We start from the raw sequence: 24,225 nt of genomic DNA, 5'->3' as shown, positions 1-24,225 counted from the left end.
GTCAGCATATATGCTGTGCATATAAAAAACATGAGTTTAAACACAGCATGTCACAAGTCTACCTGGAGATGTGAATCCATTCACATAGATCAGAGGACAAGCTGGAAAATCAAACAAAAGAATCATGAACCAAAACCAAAATATAGATCAAGAAAGTGTGTTGTCATAAAACATGAACTCACAAGAGGTTGCAGTTTCACAAATGAAAGTCACCAGGTTGTCCTGGATGGTGGAGAAGGCGTCAAAGTCGTCCACCACGAATACGTGACGTTCACTCGGTTTGCTTGCGATGTTCTGCAGCTCAACGAAATCAACGTCGGCCACGCCGATCACGAACACGCTGTAACCTGAAACGACAAATTTGTATTTGTGTTACTTATAATGTTAACCACGGTTTCCATTATAATTTAGTTCTTCGTTTCCAAAGTCGTTGTTCAAGAAAATCGAATCTTCGCAAAACTATAGGATTTTCTTTTCTAGGATTGTGCAAGAATCTGACTCTCTGATCAATCAGCGGGGTTTCTAGACCTGAGGGTTTTGGCCGTACCTGCATGCTGTAGTTTGTCAGCGTTCTTCTGTACTTCATCTTGGGATCGGCCGTCTGTTACGGCGACCACGACCTTCGGTACGTTTCGCCTCATTCCGCTTTCAAGAGTGAAGACCTTCTCGTACACATGTTTCAGAGCCACGCCTGGACAACAAAGGGTCGGTGAAATTGTGTGTGTTTGAACAAAGATATACAGCGTGCAAAACAGATTACATTTTCTGGTTAAAATCCAGTATTACGGTTCCTAAAACACGTTGCTTTGGATGCTTTCTGGGTTTTGCATTCTTCGAGTCATTTTAATGAAAGTACATGGATGATTTTGTACTTGATTTTGTGTGTGAATAATACCTGTTTTGGTGTTTCCTCCTCTGTACTGGATGAGTTTCAGAGCGGAGAGCGCGGTGCCCTTGTCGTCATATGACTTCAGTTTGAACTCCGTCTTTGCATCATCGCTGTATTGCACGAATGAGATCTTTTCCAACCAACAGGGCAAGAATATTCAACACGTTAGCATTTACATTCAACATGCATTACCAACTGATCTACAGGAACATTCTTCAAGCAGAAGACCAAAGATACGCTGAGTCAACTGTGTTACCTGCATTCCAGATGGGCCTATGAAGTCAAACGCTCCGACGACGCTGGAGACAAACTGAACCACTTTGCTGAAGCTCTCATCTCCAATACTCCATGATCCATCGATGAGGAAAACCACATCTGCCTTGGCACCTTTACATACTAACAGTAAAAACAACTCTGTGAACGGACAGATTTTCTAATCATGTGAATCATAACACAAGAGAAGGTGATGACTGACAAGAGACTTTGTGACTCCATTTTGTGATTACTGTTGGGATCCATCCTACTTTCTGGAGAAATGATCCAAGACTGAAGAATATTGGAAAAGCAGATCTCAGAAAGAGCGAATATTAATAAAACAATGTTCTGCTTTAAGTCTGTTGACTTCTGTGGAAACTGCTGTGAACCGAAGGATCTGAGGACGAGCCAGCCTGGATTTACAGATCCAATTTTTTATCGTTTTCCTTCGACTTCTTCATTAGCGGAAGAACGTTTTCTTTTCAAGATTTTTTTCGTATTGCTTTGATCAAAGCCCATATCAAAGCGGCCAGATCTAAAACATGTTTGCACAGCACGTATCTGTAGAAAACAATGTGTTCCAAACCACTCGTTGCTCTCCAGTAATTAACTACAATTTATAAATTGTCCAAACAAATGTGAGATGTCTTACTCTTGCAAAAGTGTTGTGGCGTTCTGCCATTGCACTGAATCTCAATATTAATGCAATATAAATTCCTAGAGCAGCGACTGCTCACACATACCTGCCCAACCAGGTGGAATTGTGGGTGGTGGAGGAGGAGTGGGTGGTTTTGTTGGCACAGGTGTGGGTTTGACCACTAGACAAACAGAAAAAAAGAATCAAAGCTTAAAGTTGTTCTTTAACTCTGCTTCCTGATGTTAATTTTGAAACAGATGCTGAACTTACGGGTTCGATCTTTGGTACTGACTCCGGGTCCCTCTAGATTGGGGGTCTGGACAAACACAGTGGCGTTGTAGAGAGAGTCTGGGCTCAAACCATCGAAACAGTACTGACTCTGAGCCGCTGTGATGGTGATCTCCTGTTGACCTTTAGCTGATGCTGTCAATGCATCAGAAATACAAAAACAGTCATGTCACGATCACTTTATTCATATACAGGGTATGTTAAAATGCTTCAAATAATACTGTGGTAATACCATGGATGACATAAAGGAAAATATGGTAATATTGTGGCACTAAACCATGGTTTAACTAAACACTTGAACAAATAGTTTAAAATAGTTTTACCATATTTAAAATTAAACATTGGGAAAATAAATGTAATTTAAATTTAAACTTTTCTTAAGGCTGGCTGTGTTGTAACGCTCTTGGATCATTTTTTTTTAAACATGGTATTATAAAGGAGTATTTGACAAAAGGAGTCTGAATAAATCTGGTAATTCTACTGTACTATTATACTTTTAGTTTTTCTGTAAACTCCTCTAATCCATTTTGGAGAACTGAAAAGTTGACGATCTGTGAAACGTTACACGTCTTTCTCTGGCAACACAGATGCTTTAGACAAACACACTGATAAGAGTTTATGAGAGTTATACATCTCATAAAATGATGCAGGATTAAAAGCAGGGTGGTCTGTGGTTGTTTTCACCCACATAAGGACATCCGGGTGAAATTCTGATATTCATCCAGTGTGTCTACTTAGGCTGCAACCTAACCTTCCAAGACAGAATGTTCTAAAATGATCTTGAGTTTGATCATACATTCCATGTTTGGTCCGATTAAAACGAACTCTGGTGCGACTGCTCAGTTGCTGCGGTTTATTTGTGTAAGTGTGAACACCCTGGTGCGCACCAAACAAGTGGGCCGAGACTGCTGAAAAGATGGGTCTCGGTCCACTTTCAAACGAACTCTGACGCGGTTCAATTTAAATATGAACTCAACGCAGACCAAAGTCATCGGACCGAACCAAAACCAGGAAGTGATAACAATATACGACCCAAAAAATAATCAGATTTGGTCATATAAAAGGAATTCCTTGCGCCGTTTTGACTGCTTTAAACATTCTCACGTCTTCGTGTGATACCGGAAGTGTTGAAAACCCTATTTTAATGGTCTTGTCATGGACTGTGTGCATTTTGATTCGGTCTCAACTCATACTCAAACATGTTCGGAATTGGACTTGTGCCCGAGTCCACTCGAGTCGCATCAAAAATATAAAATACATTGAAAAGATGTCCCTTTATGGGCCAAAAATGAAAGTTGTTTCTATGGCTTTGCATGACGTTTCCTGATTGTCTAATATTGATGTCCAGTCTGTACAAATAAAAAACTGGTTGACATTTCGACTTTATCAGACTAGTTTGTTGTCCTAGGACTCGGACTTGACTCTGACTCTAACTACTCTGGACTCTGACTTGACTGAAACTACTCTGGACTATGACTTGACTCGGACTCGGCGGGGCTGGTCTCGACTACAACACAGGTTACCGGCTTGTTAAAAATACCCTCATCAGCGCAGGCAAACACTAAGCATGCGTAACCCAGCACACAGCATTGTTTTGGATGTCCGGTAAGTTTCGTTTCAAAATATAAATCGTAAAAACTGTCCAATCACGTTGTGACTTTACACGTAAGCTTTAGGTAGCTGTTAAAATGGCTGTCTGAACGTTAAGTGAACCAGGACTACATTTTATTTACCGGACTAAAATATCCAAAAGAACCGAAATAAAAATATTAACTTAATCAAAATCAACATTTCCATAAACTCTATAACACATCGCAATGCATTCTGGGATTGCCTCATCTTCAAATAACAAGTCATGCTGATATCAATAAGGTCATTTGATACTTCTATACTTGACAGACAAATGAAAAAGAAAAAAAATACGTACACTAGCCCTCTTCTCTCAACAGGTAGTGGTCTAGCTTTTGTTGAAACTAGTAACTTTGAATTAGCACCTATTGTACTATTACCTTTGTATGACATATCGCTTATTGCTCCCTGAACTCTTTGTAAGTCGCTTTGGATAAAAGCGTCTGCTAAATGACTAAAAGTAAATGTACTCCTTAGAACTACCACTGGTCACCTACGATGCCTAAAAATGGTTTAAGAACAGATTTATGGTTAATGGATGGAAACCTGACTTACGATCCAGAGGGTTGAGTTTGATTCTGTAAGAGGTGGCAGCGCGGTGAGGCATCCATCTAACGCAGAATCTGTCATAGCCGACGTCGTAGGACTCGATATTGGTCACATTGAGGTACACTAAAAGAGCAAGAGACAGTCATGTGACTCTAAAACTGCGAATCATACCACCACATGAGTATAAAACATCAGACTTACGTGTTGTTCCTTGACCGACGAGAGGTATGCTTACATCGCCTTCATACTGGGCGTACACCTGAACGTCATACGTCGTGCCGGGCCAGAGGTTGTGAAGCGTGAAAGTGGTGACATCACCAACAAACACCTCCAAAGTCTCGTCCTTGTCTACAGATAAAATCCTCATTAATTTAGGTCATGTATGGGATTGAAAGTCGACATTGGTTGTGGTCACAGTATTTACCTGTCGGCTGGTAAACCAGCTTGTAACCCATGACAGGAGTTGGCGCCGGGTCCCAGGACACACGGAATCGGGTGTACCACTCGTCTGAGACCCGCAGGTTCTGAGGTGCCAGCAGACCAACTAAACACAAAATGCAAGAGCCATTAAGATTTCCGATCAATTATTTACCCAACAACGCTTATTTGTCTTTACTCACGTGTTCTTGCGTTTCCGTTCAGAGATCCTCCGGGTCCTTCTGGATAGATGGCCTCCACTGTGATGTTGTACGGCGTGTCGGGAAGCAGGTTTTGAAGGATAGCATTGTTTCTATTGCCAGGAACAGACGCCTACAGACGAAACCAGCCTATTAGAACCTGTTTTTTTATTAAATATCCTTCATTCAATTATCATTTGATGGTTATTGAGCGGTACAGATGGTACAGACATCGCAGCATTCCTACTGGATGTCCACTTCTGATTTATTCTCAGATCTCAGAATGTTTACAAGAGAAGTACACAGTGTATTTAGCCTTTGTATGTTTCCCAGTCCAAACAACATTTTCCACCGAAAAAGAACCAGTTCATTGTCTTTTTTCGGAGCAGTTTGGACTGATGGGCCACAATTCACGACAGATGGACCATAACACAGATTCTGAGTTAAATGTTAGCTTTATACGACAGAATCTCAATGTTCATACTCACAAATTCAGTGATGGGGTCTCCTGTCATGGGGGCGTATGAAATCTTATATTGTTGCACGGGACCCTCCGCGTGCTCCCAGCCGATGCTGATGGTGCTCGTGGTGGTCTCAAAGACTCGCATGTTTCTGGGTCCAGCCCGCGGTACTGAAACAAACAACAACATTTTTTTAAGAAGAAAAAGAACGTGCATCTGATGCTGGTCAAGCAGAACTTAAATACATGAATTGTTTTGCAATGTTACATGTTAGGTAAAGACAAAACTCACATGTTTTTCCTCTCCCATCGAGGCCTGGTCCCTCTCCGTCGGCATACACAGCCAAGACGGTCACTGAGTACGGTGTATCCGGGACGAGCTGATCCAGGAAGGCATTGCTGATGCTTCCAGGAACGAGAACCTGCGGAGACGACTACAGTTTAGATTACATTACAATTCAGCAGATGCTACAAATCTGGCAGGGCAAATATACATAATGATGTCACCATTAAGCCGCTGTTTAGATTACCAGCGCAAGATAACGTTTCCAAACAGATATGTAATGCAAACAGATGTTCTCGCTGCTACATAAATACTGTCAGCTCGACGCGATCGCCCCGGGTCTGCTGGAGACTCGACTCGAGGTTCTGAGGAAACCCGTCAGCTACCTGTCATCACCCGGCAGGATTATCAGCACATCTGCTCATTTGTAAGATTCTACATTCCTTCCATACGCAAACGCTTATGACAGAATCACTTTTTGACACATGTGTGCACTGAATTTAAGAATGTCCCTCTTTTGTGTCCCGACATGCACTTGGTCATGAAGAAAATGCAAAAAGGTTGTGAGACAATCACAAGCAATCACAAATCTGTGTCAAAGTTATCACAATCAATCAGAACGCTGCATCTCTCGATTGTAAAAACAGCGACAAAATTTGTTCTAAAATGTGTCAATGACTTCTTATTGCCTTAAAGGAACAGTTCAACCAAAAATCCTGGATTATAACCAAACCCACGTGACTAAAGTTCACACTGCTTTTATAAATATAGTGACCACAATCTGTCCAAACATATCCCGTCAAATTTTGATTACTACCATTACTCGTGATTTATCGAATTCATAATAAAGGTTTGTGTTCACATAATATATTTCTGTGTGCTGTACATATTAAATTTGAACAATACCACCGAGAACTTTCTCGGAATGAAATGAAATTTAATGATATATTGTTGTGTATTTCACTCACTGATTCCAGAGGCCGGATGCCACTCAGCGGGGCGTAGACGACCCTGTACTGCTGCACCTGACCTGTGGCGGGCTCCCATCTCACATTCAGACTGTTGGGTGTGGGGTTGTACACCACAATGTTTCTGGGTGGGGAACGAGGAACTGGAAGAGAGGCGGAGAGAGAGAACGAGTGTTAAAGAGAAACTATTAAACGGCGACGTGAGAACAAGGAAGGCAAAGAACAGCAGAGGAAGAAGAATAGCTCAGGAGGAAGCTCTGTAAAACTGACGAATGAATGCTAAGTGAAGCGGTCCACGGAGACGCAGATGGGTTTTATGGTGAGAAAGTGCCAAAAGGGAAATTCAGCTGGTGGGGGGGCATTTAGAGTTGATGCTAAAACTGCTGAACATGCTTCTTAACCTGAAGCAGATGTGACTAGTTCTACAGAATTGGGCAAACAGAAAAACCTTGAAAAATAACTTCAAAGAATCCGATTTCTTAAAGCTGCAATTTTCTTAATCTTTTGGTTAAAAATTAAAAAATCTATTTTTTAATGAGGAAGTACATAGAAAAGATTAACAATTGTAATTCCTATAATCGCTATGAGACACAAGTGCAGGATTGCAGCCTACTGTTTCCTGTGAAAATTCGAAGTGTGAATTCATGGACACTTAACGGCTGATATTACTCACAACTCACCGAAAGAGGGCGAAGTATAGTGACGCTATACTGCATTACTAAAATAAAATAAATCAGCCAGCTCTCTCTCTCTTGAACTGATAGGTCGGGTGATGTGATTGCTGATAGCGGACCAGCCGAGTCTGCTCCTTCTCCTCCCGAACTTAGTTAATAAAACATCATTTTGTGTCCACTTACGTGTCTTTCCTTTCTCAGATTGACGGAGACCCTCTCCCTCCGGATAAACAGGAACCACGGTCACCGTATAGGGCGTGTCGGATAGAAGATTCCTAAGAACCGTGTTAGTGGTTCCTCCGGAAACTTGTTCCTGTTGACACATGAAAGTTTATAGACACTAAAACTTAAAGAAAATCAGCGGCAGGTCAGGAAAGATGGTAGAGCATCTCTTACCATGTCCTCTGCACCGCCTGAAGCTGGCACATAGAAGATTCGGTACTGCCGGATGTTACCCTCACCAGGCTCCCAGCGCACCTTCAGTGAGCTGGTTGTGGGATCTGTGACCTGCAGGTTCTTAACTCCACCCAAAGGCTCTGAGAATGAGAACAAATGGAATTGTAAAGACAAAGTAGACTGCATGCCGACGAATTTCTGAACTTCGCTGGTACGTACTTGTCTTGCCGTTCTCGGATTGTTTCTTTCCTTCAGCATCTGCATATACGGGCACAAGGGTGACTCTGTACTCTATGTCTGGTTGCAGGTTTCTCAGAACAGTATTGGTTGACATCCCGGACACTTGTGTCTGTAGAGCACACCATCACGTTTAGCAACTAGCTTAGCGAAATGATACATCTGAGATATACTGAGACTTCCTCCGTTACCATGCCCTCAGCTCCCCCGGCAACAGGCACATAAAGGACGTTATACTGGCGGACATCTCCATCGGCCGGCTCCCATCGTACCCTTAAAGAGTTCACAGTCGGGTCCGTCACCTGGATGTTCTTCACGCTTCCCAAAGGTTCTGTCAATAAAAGAGACTCAATGAACCATTCGCAAAAGTAGTTCTCCATCCCAAAACATTTTCAAGACTTACTCGTCTTTCCATTTTCAGACTGACGTTTTCCTTCCACATCATTTTCATACATAGGCAAAAGTGTGACCTTGTACAACGTGTTGGCATTGAGATTACGCAGGACGGTGCTTGTTGTGCCTCCAGAAACCAGTTCCTGTTTAAAAACCAACAAAACAAAAGTCTTCATCTACAGTTTGTACACAAGATTACATTTGAACATCAGCGGGTGAGCAAACAAGCAGGTTTTTTCCTCAAACAGCTGATGCATTTGTTACACTATTGTTATTGATAATATTTTCATGCTTGAAGTTAGTAAATCACGTCGTACCATTTTCTCCTCATCTCCCGGCTGTGGGACGTAGAAAACTTTGTAGTTTCGAGGGTTTCCGTCGGCGTGCTCCCAACGCACATTTAAGGTGCTGCTGGTGGGATCAGTGACCTGAAGGTTGCGAACTCCACCCAACGGTTCTGAAACAAATCATTAATAACTCTTAATAAGTCCATAAATGTACCCCTATGACTAAGTGTATCTTCAACTCACTTGTTTTTCCGTTCTCTGAAAGAGGTTTGCCCTCCATCTCTGCATACACCGGCACCAAAGTCACAGTGTAGGTGGTGTCCGGCTGCAGGTTCTTCAGAACGGTGGAGGTGGTGCTTCCAGATACTTGATCCTGTTCAGAAAAAAACTTAGTCAATAAAAATGACATTTAAATGGGTCACTGTATTTCCACAGTGAGCATTTTTCTCACCACTTCCTGATCTTGGCCTCCGGCAGGAACGTAAATGACGATGTATTCCCGTACGTTTCCCTCCGCTGGCTCCCAGCGAACATTCAAGGTACTGATGGTCGGATCTGTAACCTGCAGGTTGCTGACGCTACCCAACGGTTCTATGGAGACAAGGGTAAAACTCAATCAACATGGAGGTGTTTAAGGATGTACAATAGAATGTAAATGGGCTTATCTTATTTACAAAAGTCAAACAGTCATAAACATTTCCCATATAGATTAAATTAAAATGTATTTCTACAGCACTTTCAGAGACAATCAGATATTAATATAAAACAAGGCCGAAAAAAAACTGAATTATATTCCATTCTTTGGTGGAAAGTATAACATATTTGGAATAAAATGGCTAAATTAAATTTGTCCCAGCAACAGTAAGTTATAGTATCCTTAAAACACAATTAAATAGCATCCACACACTTTTTATGTCATTTAACTAAATGACATCTTGATTAGAAATAATTCAGAATAAAAATATTCTGTTCAGAAGTGTTAATCGTCATTTTTGTTTATATATTTAATATCAAGCATAGTTTCTTTTGTGACACTTGTCCACTTCTGTTTAACTAAAGATTTTTGGTAATGATAGCACACTTACTAGTCTTTCCCTTCTCAGTCAGCTGCGGTCCGTCTCCCTCGGCGTACACCGGCACTACGGTCACCGTGTACATGGTGTTTGGAGTGAGATTCTTCAAAACTAATGTCGTGGTGCTTTCAGACACTTGCTCCTGCAAACACACATAATTTTAATCAGTTTCACTTCAGAAAAACATCTTACACATTACAGTTTAAAGTGAGATGATGGGAGTTTATTCTTCCCCTAGGTGATAAAACTGATCAAAGTGACAGGAGGAATTATTCACGTCAGCAAACTTTATAACTTGATGAGTTATATCAGATTTCTAGCCTAAAGTGACATCTCTGATATGTCTTCAAACCCATGCCATCATCTCTGCCTTTGTTCATCCTGACAGAAATCGAAGGTCTTCCAATTTCAAAGCGATAAAGAAAACTAAACCTTGAGCGCTATTTCTCTGAGTCTCGCCAAACAAATCTTTTTCTAGGTTTCACAGTTTACTCCAGCTCAGTCTAAACATTGGTATTCCCAGTCGTAAACTTTCCCGGCAGTTTCCAGCGTAATGAGAAATCGAGTCGTATTTCATTAGAGTTCTCCTTCATCTCTGTTCCTCGGGGGACGATGCCGTCAATAACAATCTGTGTCCTTCACTAATCCATGTCATTGGCTTTAAATCCAGTCTCAGAGAGATTTCACTTGTGAAAGAGATTTTTATACCATGAGCTCGGTTCCGCCGTTGGTGGGCACGTAGACCACTTTATAGCCCTGCACGTTTCCGTCTGCTGCCTCCCATGTGGCGGTGAGCGTCGTGAAGGTGGCATCGTGGAGACGGAGGTTTCTGACCCCTCCGAGCGGCACTGGATAGAGACGGAGAGATAACAACAAACATATGTTGTCTTGTCAGTACACTCACAGCGATGCCATAGAAGAACCATTCCTACTTTTTTATCATCTGAGGTTTTCCTCCTTAATTTAACACAAGGTTCTTCAGATGTTAAAGGTTCTTTATCATGTGATAAATGTATACGTACAAGTTCTTCCGTTCTCAGACTGACGTCTGCCCTCTGTGGCGGGATACACCGGAGCTACAGATATGGCGTATGGAGTATCAGGCTGCAGGTTTCGCAGGACAATGGTGGTTTGGCTTCCAGGTACTTGTTCCTGTTTACAACAACGATGGGAAATAAAGTGATGGACACTGTTTTTGCAAGATCATCAAACTGTTACAGAGACTTCACTCAGATTTGTTCATGAATGGGAAGGTTTGTGAGAAAACAAGCCCTCACCATCATCTCTGTTCCTCCGGCTGCGGGCACAAAGAATATCTTGTACTGGCGCACGGCCCCATCAGCAGGATCCCATTTGACGTTCAGAGAGGTCATGGTGGGGTCAGTGACCCTCAGATTTTTCACACCACCCAAGGCCCCTTTGAAGAAAATAACATTTTCTATTTGATGGTTTTATAATGGATTGAGAAGAATGTATGAATGAGACTCTCCATGACAAATACATCAATTTATTTCTTTTTGGACACACATCTGAAAACCTTTCAATAAAAAATTCTTTAAAACGTTCCTTTATGATTTCAGACAATAAAATAATTGAAATCACCTTATGGTGATATTTCAAGGGGAAACTCACTTGTTTTTCCGTTCTCTGAATTTCTCTGACCATCTCCTTCGGCGTAAACAGGAATCAAGGTGACGGTGTAGAGCGTGTCTGGTGTAAGAGCTCTCAGGACTGTAGTGGTGGTAGTTCCTGATACTTGCTCCTGTTTCCAGAAATGACATATGTTAAGGAAAGTTTGAGACATTTTAGCACTAAAACCGCCAGAGTTTGCTGTATATGGTAAAATTTAGCCATGCACATGAATATTGTTTTGATATGGCGTATTATGTCACTGTTTTATGTGACAGTCATCACAAAGTAATGTCTAAACCAGTGGTTCTCAAACTGGGGGAGCCCAAGATGGATCAAGGGGGGACAAAGATTTTGTGGCATTTTATAAAATATCGAAATTTATCAGAAAATTTAATCGAATCAAACATTAGAAAAATAAGACCACCGACCAAAATAATTAAGGTTAACGCATTGTATACCTGAATATGTTTTTGGTCTAACAAAGATTCTTAGTTTAAGATTATATGTCTTTATTTGGGGGTCCACAAAGCGATGCACCCTACACAAAGGGGGCCTTACAACGAAAAGTTTGAGAACAACTGGTCTAGAGACATAAAATTAAAAATTTTTGTCATCAACTATGTTTTTGTGCTGTTGCTTTATCTTTAAAGCTAAAGTAAGAAAATCACGTTTAAATTGTGTTTCTAGCGGTATAATAATTGATGCTTTACTTTTATCATTTATAAGTCGGACAAGAGATCAAAACATTAGGTGGTCATAAAAAACAAAGGCATGAGGTAAATTTGCCCCGACGGCACTTATAGGTATAAATGCCCTGCTTTTTAATCTGGTTTTACCGAGAAAAAAATTAACAACATAGGATTGTAAATAACACAATTAAAGTAAAAGTAAATGACGGGGAGACTTACATATTTTATATAAAATCTGTTGTTATGTATATTTGAAAAACATGCACAGGGAAATTTTACCACTTGGCGGTTCTAGCATTAAAGAAATTTCATCATCATCTTCATGTCAGATTCATATTTCAGCTAAACATCACACTTAAAGCATTACGTCCTACCAGTCCTACCATGCTTTCCGCCCCACCGGCTGCCGGCACGTACATGACCTTGTATTCCTTCACTTTCCCTTCGGCAGGTTCCCAGCGAACGTTCAGTGTGGTCATGGTGGGGTTCAAGACCTGCAGGTTTCTCACTCCTCCTAAAGGTTCTGGAGGACACATCATTCCATATATTTAATTCATCTCAGTTTCATTGCATAATATCTGAAAATTAAAAATACACTGATTCTGTAAGGAAAAATGAAATACTTACTTGTCTTTCCTTGACCTGAAATGTCTTTGCTTTCTCCAGTGCGATAGACGGCCGCCACCGTGATGGAGTAGGGCGTATCAGGACTCAGCTTCTGGAGAATCACACTGTTCTTCTTTCCACCGACCTGAACCTGAACGGATGGAAGACATCAGCACTTTAGTTCTGTTGTTCAATGGTTTCCATCAAACTTCAATCACACTCTCAGTGTGAAACAACAAAACGCACCACACAAAAGGAGCCAAATAAAACACTTTTATAACATTTTCCCCCTCGAGTCTACTTACGTTTGTCAAAACTCAGTCTGCTCCTCGCACAAAGCTATATGTCATTTTGACAATTCCTCATTAACTTTTATTGTTAACTTGATATATTACGTCCCAGTGTGTCTAACTATTCATCTGTTAATCAGGCAGTCTGAAAACTCACAATGAAGGTCGTCAAAACCTGAACACAATACAAATTGTTCCTGACAAGAAATGCGTTTCTAAATGGAAGATGATACCCAGAAGTGATCAGTAATGAATATTTGGCAGCACAGACCTCCTCACATCATGAGACACTGTCACACAAATAATAAAGGAGTGATAATTGATCAATATATTGTCTTCTTACTGTAAGGTGTGTTTCTTGACTGAGTTGACCCCGTTTCATTTTACATTTACAATGACACCTCTATACTTGGGTTTCCCCAGATCCAATAAAACAACACTGTATAAGTCTTGACTTTTGGCATTCTGAATCGTGCACCACAACATATTCTTTAAATGAAATCAGATTCTGAGTCGGCAGGTCCCGCTGGACCCAATTAGATTGGTTTCAGCAGCTCGGGTCAGTGAGCGACGTCAGCTGGAACGTTTTTTACTTTGTTATATTTTAATAAAGCACATGTGAAACCGTTCTCAGCTCCCTGTAGTGTCGGGAAGTCCAAGAATCAATTCCCTTTATTCGTTTCTATGAATTAGTTCAAAACCCTTTATCAAGTGAACATGTCACAAACGTTGGTCTGCAACCTTGATGTTTATCATTGAGCGACAAAAAGGAATATGGCACCAATTGCAAAAACAAAGCAGCTATCTGTGTTGTAAGATTGTGCTTGATGTCAAAAAGAAAGTCCCTTAAAAAAAAAGAGAAAGTGGACAGCTTTATGACACCAAAGACAGAACAAAAACACAGGATTACAAAAACATCATGTGGGAGGAAAATCTAAAATGTATGCAATTTATGCAAGAAGCGGAATTACATAAGATGATCGACATAGCAAGCATTTATTTTTCTGTTGTTATATCTAACAAAATCTATTTTGGCTGAAATTATCTTAACCCAGTGTTGCTTATTTGACTTATTTAAAATATTGAAATATTTATATGAGACTTTTATTATAACCAGATAAAGTGGTCATTGTTAGATTTTATCACTGTTTACAACACAATCCCTAAACAAACGTTGTTGTCTGGGCTCTTCATCCCGAGTCTAAAATGTATAACAGTAAGTATAACTACAGGCCATGTTGTGATGATTTGGAATCTGTTGGTAGCAACTGTCCTGCATCCAGCTTTCCAGCGGGTACCTACTGTAATTATTAACACACAGCCCTTAAACTTCATAAAACAGATTTTGCAACATCCCCGCAAAAAGTTCTGCCACTCATCATTATGTTAATTCAATGTTTGTTTATTCTAAACATCTCAACGCAGGATGAACTCACAGACAAAGGTTTTCCACCCGCCGTGGGCTGGAAGGTCACTTTATAGTTCTGGACCGGTCCCGGCGCATGGTCCCATTTCACAGTGAGAGTGGTCGTGGTGGCGTTGAACACCTGAAGGTTTTGTGGTGGTCCGGTGGTCACTGGGGGAACATGAAAACTCCATTCAGTCTTTGTATCAGTAGCTCAGTCAGAGTCAATAGGGTTGGGAATCTTAAGGAAATGAATTATTCTGGTTCAAATTCAGATTTCAAACAATAAAAATCAATCGCGAATACTTTCCAAAAAGGGGCAAGTTTAGGATTCCCAACCCTGTATATTGTGCCGGTCACATGAGTATGATATGAGTCTTGATGAAGAAGCTGATGATGGACACTTATGAGTGTTTGACATGAAGACATGAGAATCCACAACAAAACAATGACTTAATGAGCATGCACTTTATGATTGACAGCGGATGACAACGGCAAAGATGGTAATGAAATAGCAATGATGATACATGATGAATTGATGGACGCGTGGCTGATGGTGTCTGATAGAGATGGGCGGCATGACCAAAGTCCTGATTTTTATTCTACTGTAATAGTGACCGTTCATATCGCAATGTATAGTTTATTTTGAAAGATAAAAAATAAAATGGCTCATATCATAAATGATTGGATGGTTAAATTCAATACCAGTTATTTACTGTACATATGTTATGTAAGCTATTCCGCTTTAAATTTGAAACTTGATGAATGCAAACCAAAAGAAATCCATACCACATTTAAACTGACTTACATTTTTGATTGGATGAAGCATTTATTAAACCAAGTGTGGTATACACGCTATGGTTTCTATACTTCTACGTCTCTAGTTTCTCTGGTCGTGTGAAATTTCCCATCATACCGCCCAGCCCTATTTCTAAATGCACATGCAGTTCATCTTCTCCTTTCATGAACACATTCTATAAACACTTCCTCTGGTTTTGAAACAACATACCGCTTGAAGGGGGCCTTGACACTAGAAAAAGATGTTGAGAGAACAACACATTATTGTATAGTAATGTCAACAGATGTGTATTGTGAGTGTGGTCTTGTTTGCCAATCCTTGTGTGGACACGACGAATAGTTCACACGATGCGATATGATTATTATACATACTAAATTAATCTTCTTTGAACATGTAAAATGCAGAAAGGTTTGTGGGAGGGTTTAGGGCAAGTCCCCATGAAGATACCAAAACAATTATGCGTGGGGGTGTGCAGTCTCACATGTGCGTTGGTCTCCAATTAGATCTTCGCTCTCGGACTCATCGGGATAGATGGCTGTTACGGTGACATCATACAGTGTGTCTTGATCTAAATCCGTCAAAACGCTTGTTGTATCTTCGTTGCCCAATATTTCCTACAAAAGATTTGTTCCGGTAAGTCACAATGTGAAATCAGAAAGTTTACTGAATCCACAGGTCTGTTTTAAAACCCAGAGGTAAACGTACATATTTGAAATTGTTCTCGCCCTTTTTGGACCATCCGATACGGTACAGCGCGACATCTGGAGCTCCGTGCTCCCACGTGGCTCTGAAGGACGTCTGGGTCACCTCAGAAAACCTCAAATTCTTGGGCGCAGGAACGACATCTGCACATCGACATTGAAAGGGTGAGACACAAAGAAACAAACCCATCTCAATAGCAAACCACTTGAGATCAAGTGGGCGACCAGCCGCGGCTGTTATACAAGCCTCTTCAGGATCAGTTTCTTTGTGAAGTGGTTTGTGTGTCTGAGAGCAAAAAACACATCCGTGGAGAAACTTATGAAACCATGAAAAATGGATTTGGGTTGAGATGATCTCACACATGGTGGTCATTATACACACGAGGAGCTGCTGAAATGCCCTGTGGTCGTATACTTTACCACCCACGGATCAAATAACAACAGGCGATGATTACTTGTTGGCGTAGAACCGCCGGTCAATTCGGTCATCCTAAAAAATCTCACCGGTTATTGCGCTGCCGAGCATCGGATTCCCCGGACCCTCGTCATACATGGGAGTGACAGCGGCATCATACTCTGTCTGTGACCTCAGGCTAGTGAGAACCAGGGTGCTGATGTCACCGTTGACCTCGACCTGTCAATCAAACACCACCATCGGCAATCAAACATCGCACATGTAAGTTAATCCATGCATTTTTAACCATTGATACATTTGTCTCTATTATTTAGTGTTTCACAATTTCGAGTGTCATTTCTGTTGCCAAGTTGGTCAAAGGTGTTTGGAGAAATTCTCAGCGTACGGATTACCTCTTTCAACTCTCCGTCCTCTCGCTTGTAGGTGATAATGTACTTTCTGACATTCCCGGTAGCGGCATCCCAGGTCAGACGCATAGAGCTGTGAGTGACCTCTGAGATTCTCAGTTCACCGGCTGGAGGCAGAGGCACTGAAACACACATACACAACATCACATACAACACAATAGAACACAAAACACCTGTCAAATCTGCTCCAGACATCAGAAGCACAGACGTACGAGTGACTCCTCTGTCGATGAGGGGATCGCTGGCCAAGTCTCCGTGCATGGCGAAGAGAGAGATGGAGTACGCCGTGTTGGGAAGCAGCTGGGACAGCTGGACATCATTGACATCTTCAGCAACTCGCAACTGTGGCGGAAAGAAACATTAGTGAAGAAACAGCCGGGTTCTGTGGACATTATTCATTACACAATATTTCATTTTGGTTAGTCTTTTATTGATCCGAAGTTCTAGGTTCAGATCTTAATGATACAAAAAAGTAAAGTGGGTCGCAGAAGTTTTCTATTGGTCTGTCTGAACAGCACTTGTTCTCTGATTCGGGCCACTGGTTTGGCCATCTGGATGTGTTAGGGTTGGCAAGGGTTTATTTATTCTGCCTTGAGGTCTAATAAAGCAGAGGTGGAAATTGTGAGCGCTAGTCTGGAGGAAGGTTCTGGAAGGCATCGGGCTCACCTCCTTCTTTCCAGAGGGCACGGTGGCATTTAGGGCGCTGTAGCTCAGCATGTACCCGCTGGCTCCACCCACCAGCTCCCACCTGACCCTCATGGTCGTCAGACCCTCGTCGTAAACCGTCATGCTGGTCACAGCGGGCAGAGGCACTGCAGAACAGACAGAGAGAGCTTTGATCCCAAATATCAACACATTCATAAAAGGTTCATTAGTTTGAAAACTAGTGTGGTTACTCAAGAAAAGTGGTCAGTGGTCAAACAGTATAAATGGAGTATGTGAAGTATAAAATGACCATAAAATGAAAGACGCAATGACCACAGCAGATTATTGCCTTCGAATGGCGCATGACCAAACGATAAGCGTCTCTTTAAAACAACACAAGGTCTTGTAATATTGACTATAAATGTTATAATGAGAAATGTGAAAAGGACGATAAAGTGAGAATGGACAATTAAAAATGTTCTGTTTGCTTTTGATCAGTAAAACATGGTTCAAGTTTACTTTGTCGCTCCATAATCAGACCAAACCCAAGACCGCTTCACAGCCTGTGAAAAGTTTCTCTGAGGTTTTCCAAACCCCTTCTGAGTTTAACCGAGTTACCTGATACGCATCGTATTTATCCTTTACAGATAATGCAATCCCAAAAGGCATTAGGAGCACACACCACAGAACAGAATATTGTCTGAGAAATGTCTGCTGTGAGAAATGTCTGATTTAGAAAGTCAAATGATGCCATTAAACAAAGAAAAGCACGAGATGCTTTGAACTCACGTGTGGTTTCGGTTCCTTCCAGAGGCTCGCTGCTCTCCTCGCCGATCACGCCAAAGACACGGACAATGTACTTGGTCATCGGGGTTAGGTTGACCAGGACAAGTGTGTTTTCTTCACCGTCGACAAACATCTGCAAAACATCATGGGAGAATGCTGAGAGGGGTTTATACAAGATGAGAGAGAGGGGAAATCGGGAGGAACACAGTCAGAGATCAGCACACGATGAGCGTGTTGTGTAATTTCTGTAAATATTGTGATATGCACACAAGCGACTTGGTATTATTGCTCCTGTATGACACATTTTATTCTGAACTCTTTGTAAGTTGCTTTGGATAAAAGTGTCTGCTAAATGACTAAATGTAAACGTAAAATACAGAAAGCTTGAATGGGCAGTATGGACTTCAGTTTTGAATGCTCTTCCGAGTTGTACACTTAGCTTTGTATACAGTTTATTGTCATCTCAAAATCTTCACTCAAAGCATGCTAGATAAATAAATGTAAATGAATAAATACAGCAAGCATGAAGAAGGTTACGCTCTGTTTGTGACAAATGTGTCTAAGGCGCTCACCACTTCAGTTTTTCCTCCGGCGGCAGGGACATACTCGATCCGGAATTTCTCCACTGGCTCATCAGGAGGCATCCAGGTAGCACGGAAAGAGTAGTGCGTTACTTCTGAAGTCACCAGGTCAAAGGGCGTCCCCGGTCCACCACCTGCCGCATAAAAAACAATGGAACATAAAAATGATGTCATCTGTGATGTATCCATCCAGCAGGATTGTTAATATAAAAATTAAGAACAATTTAGCAAAAGAAGAGCACAATTTGAATAGAGACAAATTAAGGAGCTTTCGGAACTCTTGGATGCTAATGGTCCGCAGAAATTAACCATAGAGCATGTAAAATCTATCTATCAAACTCAATAACCCTGACAGATATTTTTTCAGATTCTCTTGCTGTCCTGGCCTATATCTTGACACAGAGACTCAAGCATGACTCTACCTGGGCCTTTAACGCTGTTACAGAGGTTGACCGTGAGATCGTCCACGATGTCCAGCAGGAATGAGAAGTCCTTGACGTTGTACATGTGGATCTCGTCCGGGTCGGTGGCAATAGATCGCAACTCATTTTCATCAGCATTCTTCACACCTTCAAGCCAAGAGGACACCGATTTGACCATTACCGTCAGATCTCAAATCTCAAACTGACCTTCAGGGTTATCAAATTAAGATCTTACCGATGGCATACAGTTCGATTCCCGAGTCACGCAGGCGTTGAGATTTCTCTATAATTTCATCTTGAGATTTGCCGTCGGTTACGAGGACTCCGATCTTACGTGAGTCGGGTCTCAAACCCACATTCGGTTTGAAGTTGTTCTGGAGGATGTAGTTCAAGGCCATACCTTTGAAAACATTGCGCGTTATTTTCTGGAGTTTTTAATGACTATGCTTTTGTTTGTCTGGGTCAAAAGCGCTAGTTAGGTTTACCCGTCATTGTATTTCCTCCCTTGTAGGGTAAATTTGCAACGGCCTCTAAGAGGGATTGCCTGGTGGAATGAGCGTTGAGATGCCACTCGGTTTTGGGATCCCCGCTGTACTGGGCCAAACCTGGGACAAGCACATTCCGTGTTTAATACAAAGAAAACGGGTGGTAATAACTCAAAAAGAAGCCTGCATCATAAAGCTCACATCTGGTGCCCAAATGCGGTCATAAAAAACCTTTAACACAACTAAAACAGTAAAGTGAAGCACGGAAGACTTGCCGATCTGAACCCGGTCTGGCCCAATGTCAAAGACGCCCACCATGCGAGAGATAAAACCTCGGATGGTTTTGAAGTTCAGACGGCCGATGCTCCAGGAGCCGTCCACCAGCAGGACGATGTCGGCCTTGGCTGTAGTTTTACACTCATTATCTGTGATTAAAAGACAATGGAATTAAACACCGAGACATTTAGAGCGATGGAAAAGACAACCTGTAAATGCGTACACACACTCACACACCCTGACACCACAAAAAAATGACCATCACACTTTTTCTTGAAGGCTTTTATTTATTTTTCTTGTTTTAGAACGGCTGTCTTTTTCCACAAGGAATTCGTTTTCTCTTTTAAAACCTTCAGCCTGGTGTTGTATCCAAATCCCCTCTGGCATCCGGCCCAGGGGCTGTTTTCCTGGAATTGTCACTGCTTCTGTTCTACACAGCACAAAAAACAGCTCATTGTGACACGTGAAATAAAAACGGCTCCTTTTCCAAGCACTTTCGTGCATTCCATCTCTGTGGACCTCGTGATGTTCCAGAAACCTGCAAGAGCCGGAAGCTCCAAAACTGAGACTAAAGCACATGCGATCGCTCTGCAATTGAAAAAGATTTGGTCAAACTCAAAATCATAAAGAGCAATTGAAACTTTCAAGAAGGTGTGGTGGAATCTCCTCCTTTCTGCAAAACCAAAATGAAAAACATGTTTGGTTCACCAAAGAACCTTTCGGTCAAGGGTTCTTAAAAGAACCATTTCTACCTTTTTTAATCTGTAGAAGCCCCAAAAAGAACATTGGACCCTTTGAGAGTACAAACTGATAAGAAATTAATGCAAATACTAGATCAACAGCTGAATAAGTCACTGAAATAAAACGATAATCAACATAAGGAAAGAATCATTTGAAAGTCATTTAGCACTCGTCACAAAATCTATCACAACCACTGCCAAAACTTATAGCTGTAGCTGTTGAAACTACACTTTTTGATGAAAGATTACCAAGACTACTTTTTTCTCTTTAGAAACACGTGCAATGATGGATCATCCAAAACCAGCAGAACCATTCGTATAGAAAGTAAACAGTGTCAGATTTGATTTTAACAACTGGCTGGATGTTTCGCCTTAAATTAATGAAATGTGACGTCTCGTAAAGCAAAACTGTGAGCGCAAAGGTCATGTAGTCCTAAATGGAAAAAGCTGTCAAGCGGAAATGATTCTCCCGACCATTATTGCTGAACATACAGGCTGTTCCGACTGTGACTCCCTGGCCAGGTTTTCATCTGCTGGAGATGTGATGATATCTCTCAGGATGAAGGTATTGGATATAAGGGTTTGGTTGGAGAAATATATTCCTGTGGAAAGCTCTTTGCCTGGTCAAACTGAAATAGTGCTAAAATCACAACACTTTTCGCATGTTTCGCAGGATTAAAAAATAAGAAAAGATCACTTATACGTTAAATTGGACACTAACATGAATTACAAAGTGAAAAAAAACTCAACAGGTATTGTTCTGGCTTTTGTTTAAACTAGTAACTTTGAATTAGAACCTATTGTATTATTGCTCTTGTATGACATATCGCTTATTGCTCCCTGAACTCTTTGTTAGTCGCTTTAGATAAAAGCGTCTGCTAAATGACTAAATGTAAATAAACGTTATTGCATCAGATATCAAAACTTGAACGTTTCCACACACTTTTCTAGTAAAACACTTCACAAAGTTTTTAAATAATACAAGATCTGTTATTGATATACAGTACTCTTTTTATACAGTAAAAAGAGACTATAAATCGCCGTCTCGAGGAAGTGAAATACGTTCAGACACTTTACCGAGAGAAGCACATGTACTCGTAAAACTGCACTGATACCAAAGACCGATACCTCATGTGACATAACTCAGAAATTTGTTGTGAAATTTGCTTTGAAATTTATGAAAAGCACTGTATTTTTCAGAATGTGTTTAGGTGGAGTTAAGAAGCAATTTTATTTTTATTGGTCACACTGTGTTGTAAAAGGTACAGGCATCGGTATCGCCGCATACCGGAAAAAATATCGGTAGTCGTACTCTGCTTTTAAAAAAGGTATCGGTGCATCCCTAACTTTTACATGTTCTTATCTACTGCACATTCTAAAATAAATATTACTACCAAATTTGTGTTCCATTTGGTAGCCAAATCCTTAATTTGATCAGGGCCTGTCATGAATTTAGCTCGTCGCCGCTTCACAACTGAACCTCAAATTCATTCATGTTATGACTACGTTCACATCTTTAAAGTGTCTGCCAATAGCCCGCGTGTTAAGCTTTAAGACCGCGTTTCTGGCACCTGTTTAGCCTCTTGTCAAGATCTCACCATGTTCAGACATTTCGTATAAACGTTGTGAGACGAATCAACGAAACCTAAAATCCGCCATGTCAGCATCATATATTTGTTACGTTGGCAGGTTACACTAATAAAACCACAAACTGAACAAATACAACGTGAATGTGTCATTGTTGCGTTTTGTACCAGAAGGTCTGACAGAAGGTGGCTCGGGGGCATCGGAGAGGGTGGTCTTCTCCTCTCCAGCTAAAGGCATACTTTGACCTCCTTCAAACATTCCAAAAACAGCCACAGAGTACTTGGTTCCAGCTCTGGGAATAAAACGCACAACTCAAACCATATGTTTCTTTATGTTAAGGGAAACGTCTAAAGTTCATGGCGAGCTGTTCTACCTGAGTTCCTCCAGAACGACCGTGTTGTCGTAAGGTCCAACTAGAAGCTCTCCCAGATCAATATCGCTGCCGATGGGATGGAAGGAAACTTTGTATCCACGTACGTTGCCGGGAGCGGGGTCCCAGGACACGCGGAAACTCGTCTTGGTGGGTTCTGAGGTCTGCAAGTTTCTTGGGGCTTTATAAGGTGACACTGCAGAAAAAGAAACAGCAATATCAATATATGATCAACAGACACAAACAAGGACAGAACAATCCAGGTTCTTCGGCTTTTGAGGTATGTTGAATATGAGCAACAGTAAAAGCGATGCTTGTTGCGTCTCTACAGATCTTTCAGACTCATGGGCTTTGAATTATTGGCCAACGTACGTGTGGTTCCTACTCCTTGCCTTGCTTTTCCTTCTCCGCGTTTGTAAATGGGATGCACTTTGATGTTGTAGATGGTGAGGGGCTGAAGTTTCCTCAGCACGGCCGTGGTCACGCTGGCAGGAACTTTCATGGTCATATCTTTTCCTCCAGCCTGAGGGACGTACGTGAGCTTGTAGTGCTGCACGGGGCCTGGAGCTGGGTTCCACGTCGCCCGCATGGTTCTCTCGGTTTCGTCAGACACGGCCAAAGCCTTTGTGGATGCAGACGCTACAAAACACGCACGAAACAAAATTAAATTAAATTTGAGTTTTTCCTCAACAATGGGAGTAAATGAGAACTTGAAAACCAAATGTTGAAACACGTCAGGCCAAAATTAAGCAACCCTTATTCCAATATTTTCTCAAAACTGACATTGGTGAAATTTTCCATTTGTATGTTTTGAGTTGTGTGTCTGTGATGGGATGATGGAACGAAGCCACTGCTTCAGCAAGCGTCCCAGACAACATACGGCTTATATTATGGGCTGCCCTGCACACATGTCTCCCTTTAAAACGGCGGTGATGTTCCCTGCACCCATGCCGCGACCAGCTCACTTTTTCCACTTAGGGGCAAGTGACTTCTGCACAGAGCCTCAAAACTCCCATCATCTGCCAAAATCTGATGCCAGGCATGAAACCACAACTTGGAGAAGTCACGCTACCACTAAATAATTTTGTGTCGAGCTAAGATTGAAAGGTTTTCTCTCGTTCTATCAAAAGCTTGTTGATTGATGCACTTTAAAGAGCCGAGCCCGAGGCGCAGACGTACATGTTCTGTCAGGTCTGAATTATCTTGAGAACCATTTCTCTTTCCTTGACAATCTTGGGCGTATTCAAGATGTTTCTCCTAAAGGTAAAGAAGGCGCAAATGATTTTCAATCTTTCGCTCAATCCAGCTCTTGTTTCACTGTAACCTAACCCACCCCACCCCAACCTGAACGTAACCTTACACAACACTCATCTAACCTTCACTTAACCTCCAACTTCTTTCAACCAATCATTTTTAACAAACCTAAAAATGTTTCAAAAAGGTTTTTATGGCCATCTATGAACCCCATGAGTTCCTAAAACCCTATTGAACAACTTTTTGAGTTGCATGGTTTAAAAAAGGTGTTAAAAGCCCAGAGCTTACCTTTTACAACCAAATCTCTAATGAATGGCTTTACAGCAATTCTAGAATCTTAGACTAGAAAAATGGTTCTTGGAGAACATGATTCGACCATTTAACCGGTAAAAATCTCAAGTATATATGGCATTGAAGGGAATGTTCAATAAAAATTGGAAATTCTATCATCTTGTACGCAATCTCATGTCATTTCAAACCTGCATGAGTTTCTTTCTTCT

At 41.4% G+C, this 24,225-nt stretch overlaps 1 protein-coding gene across 1 annotated transcript in view; it reads right to left on the bottom strand.

Moving 5' to 3' along the window:
* col12a1b (collagen, type XII, alpha 1b) overlaps nt 1-24,225 on the bottom strand; it is a 54,175-nt gene that overhangs the window by 14,324 nt on the left and 15,626 nt on the right. Inside the window, exons 15-60 of the mRNA XM_079475644.1 lie at nt 22,844-23,110; nt 22,475-22,667; nt 22,269-22,393; nt 19,763-19,923; nt 19,499-19,607; nt 19,249-19,413; nt 19,014-19,160; nt 18,583-18,725; nt 18,014-18,143; nt 17,246-17,391; nt 16,792-16,921; nt 16,565-16,701; nt 16,262-16,391; nt 15,762-15,901; nt 15,538-15,670; nt 15,267-15,287; nt 14,289-14,428; nt 12,584-12,713; nt 12,340-12,479; nt 11,268-11,397; nt 10,913-11,052; nt 10,658-10,787; nt 10,344-10,483; nt 9,648-9,777; nt 9,014-9,153; nt 8,806-8,935; nt 8,593-8,732; nt 8,286-8,418; nt 8,074-8,213; nt 7,865-7,994; nt 7,646-7,785; nt 7,433-7,562; nt 6,576-6,718; nt 5,617-5,746; nt 5,353-5,495; nt 4,868-4,997; nt 4,672-4,791; nt 4,449-4,595; nt 4,254-4,370; nt 2,052-2,204; nt 1,888-1,962; nt 1,146-1,285; nt 896-1,019; nt 548-691; nt 183-347; nt 63-101 (exon numbers count right to left, since the gene is read on the bottom strand). Of these exons, the coding sequence (XP_079331770.1) occupies nt 63-101; nt 183-347; nt 548-691; nt 896-1,019; nt 1,146-1,285; nt 1,888-1,962; nt 2,052-2,204; nt 4,254-4,370; nt 4,449-4,595; nt 4,672-4,791; nt 4,868-4,997; nt 5,353-5,495; nt 5,617-5,746; nt 6,576-6,718; nt 7,433-7,562; nt 7,646-7,785; nt 7,865-7,994; nt 8,074-8,213; nt 8,286-8,418; nt 8,593-8,732; nt 8,806-8,935; nt 9,014-9,153; nt 9,648-9,777; nt 10,344-10,483; nt 10,658-10,787; nt 10,913-11,052; nt 11,268-11,397; nt 12,340-12,479; nt 12,584-12,713; nt 14,289-14,428; nt 15,267-15,287; nt 15,538-15,670; nt 15,762-15,901; nt 16,262-16,391; nt 16,565-16,701; nt 16,792-16,921; nt 17,246-17,391; nt 18,014-18,143; nt 18,583-18,725; nt 19,014-19,160; nt 19,249-19,413; nt 19,499-19,607; nt 19,763-19,923; nt 22,269-22,393; nt 22,475-22,667; nt 22,844-23,110 (6,210 nt within the window). The remainder of the gene's footprint in view (nt 1-62; nt 102-182; nt 348-547; nt 692-895; nt 1,020-1,145; nt 1,286-1,887; nt 1,963-2,051; nt 2,205-4,253; nt 4,371-4,448; nt 4,596-4,671; nt 4,792-4,867; nt 4,998-5,352; nt 5,496-5,616; nt 5,747-6,575; nt 6,719-7,432; nt 7,563-7,645; nt 7,786-7,864; nt 7,995-8,073; nt 8,214-8,285; nt 8,419-8,592; nt 8,733-8,805; nt 8,936-9,013; nt 9,154-9,647; nt 9,778-10,343; nt 10,484-10,657; nt 10,788-10,912; nt 11,053-11,267; nt 11,398-12,339; nt 12,480-12,583; nt 12,714-14,288; nt 14,429-15,266; nt 15,288-15,537; nt 15,671-15,761; nt 15,902-16,261; nt 16,392-16,564; nt 16,702-16,791; nt 16,922-17,245; nt 17,392-18,013; nt 18,144-18,582; nt 18,726-19,013; nt 19,161-19,248; nt 19,414-19,498; nt 19,608-19,762; nt 19,924-22,268; nt 22,394-22,474; nt 22,668-22,843; nt 23,111-24,225) is intronic.

This window comes from Barbatula barbatula (genome assembly GCF_947034865.1).
Source record: "Barbatula barbatula genome assembly, chromosome: 15".
Lineage (NCBI taxonomy): Eukaryota > Metazoa > Chordata > Actinopteri > Cypriniformes > Nemacheilidae > Barbatula > Barbatula barbatula.
The sequence above is the reverse complement of the archived record's forward strand: the minus strand, read 5'-3'. Positions and strand labels throughout refer to the sequence as shown.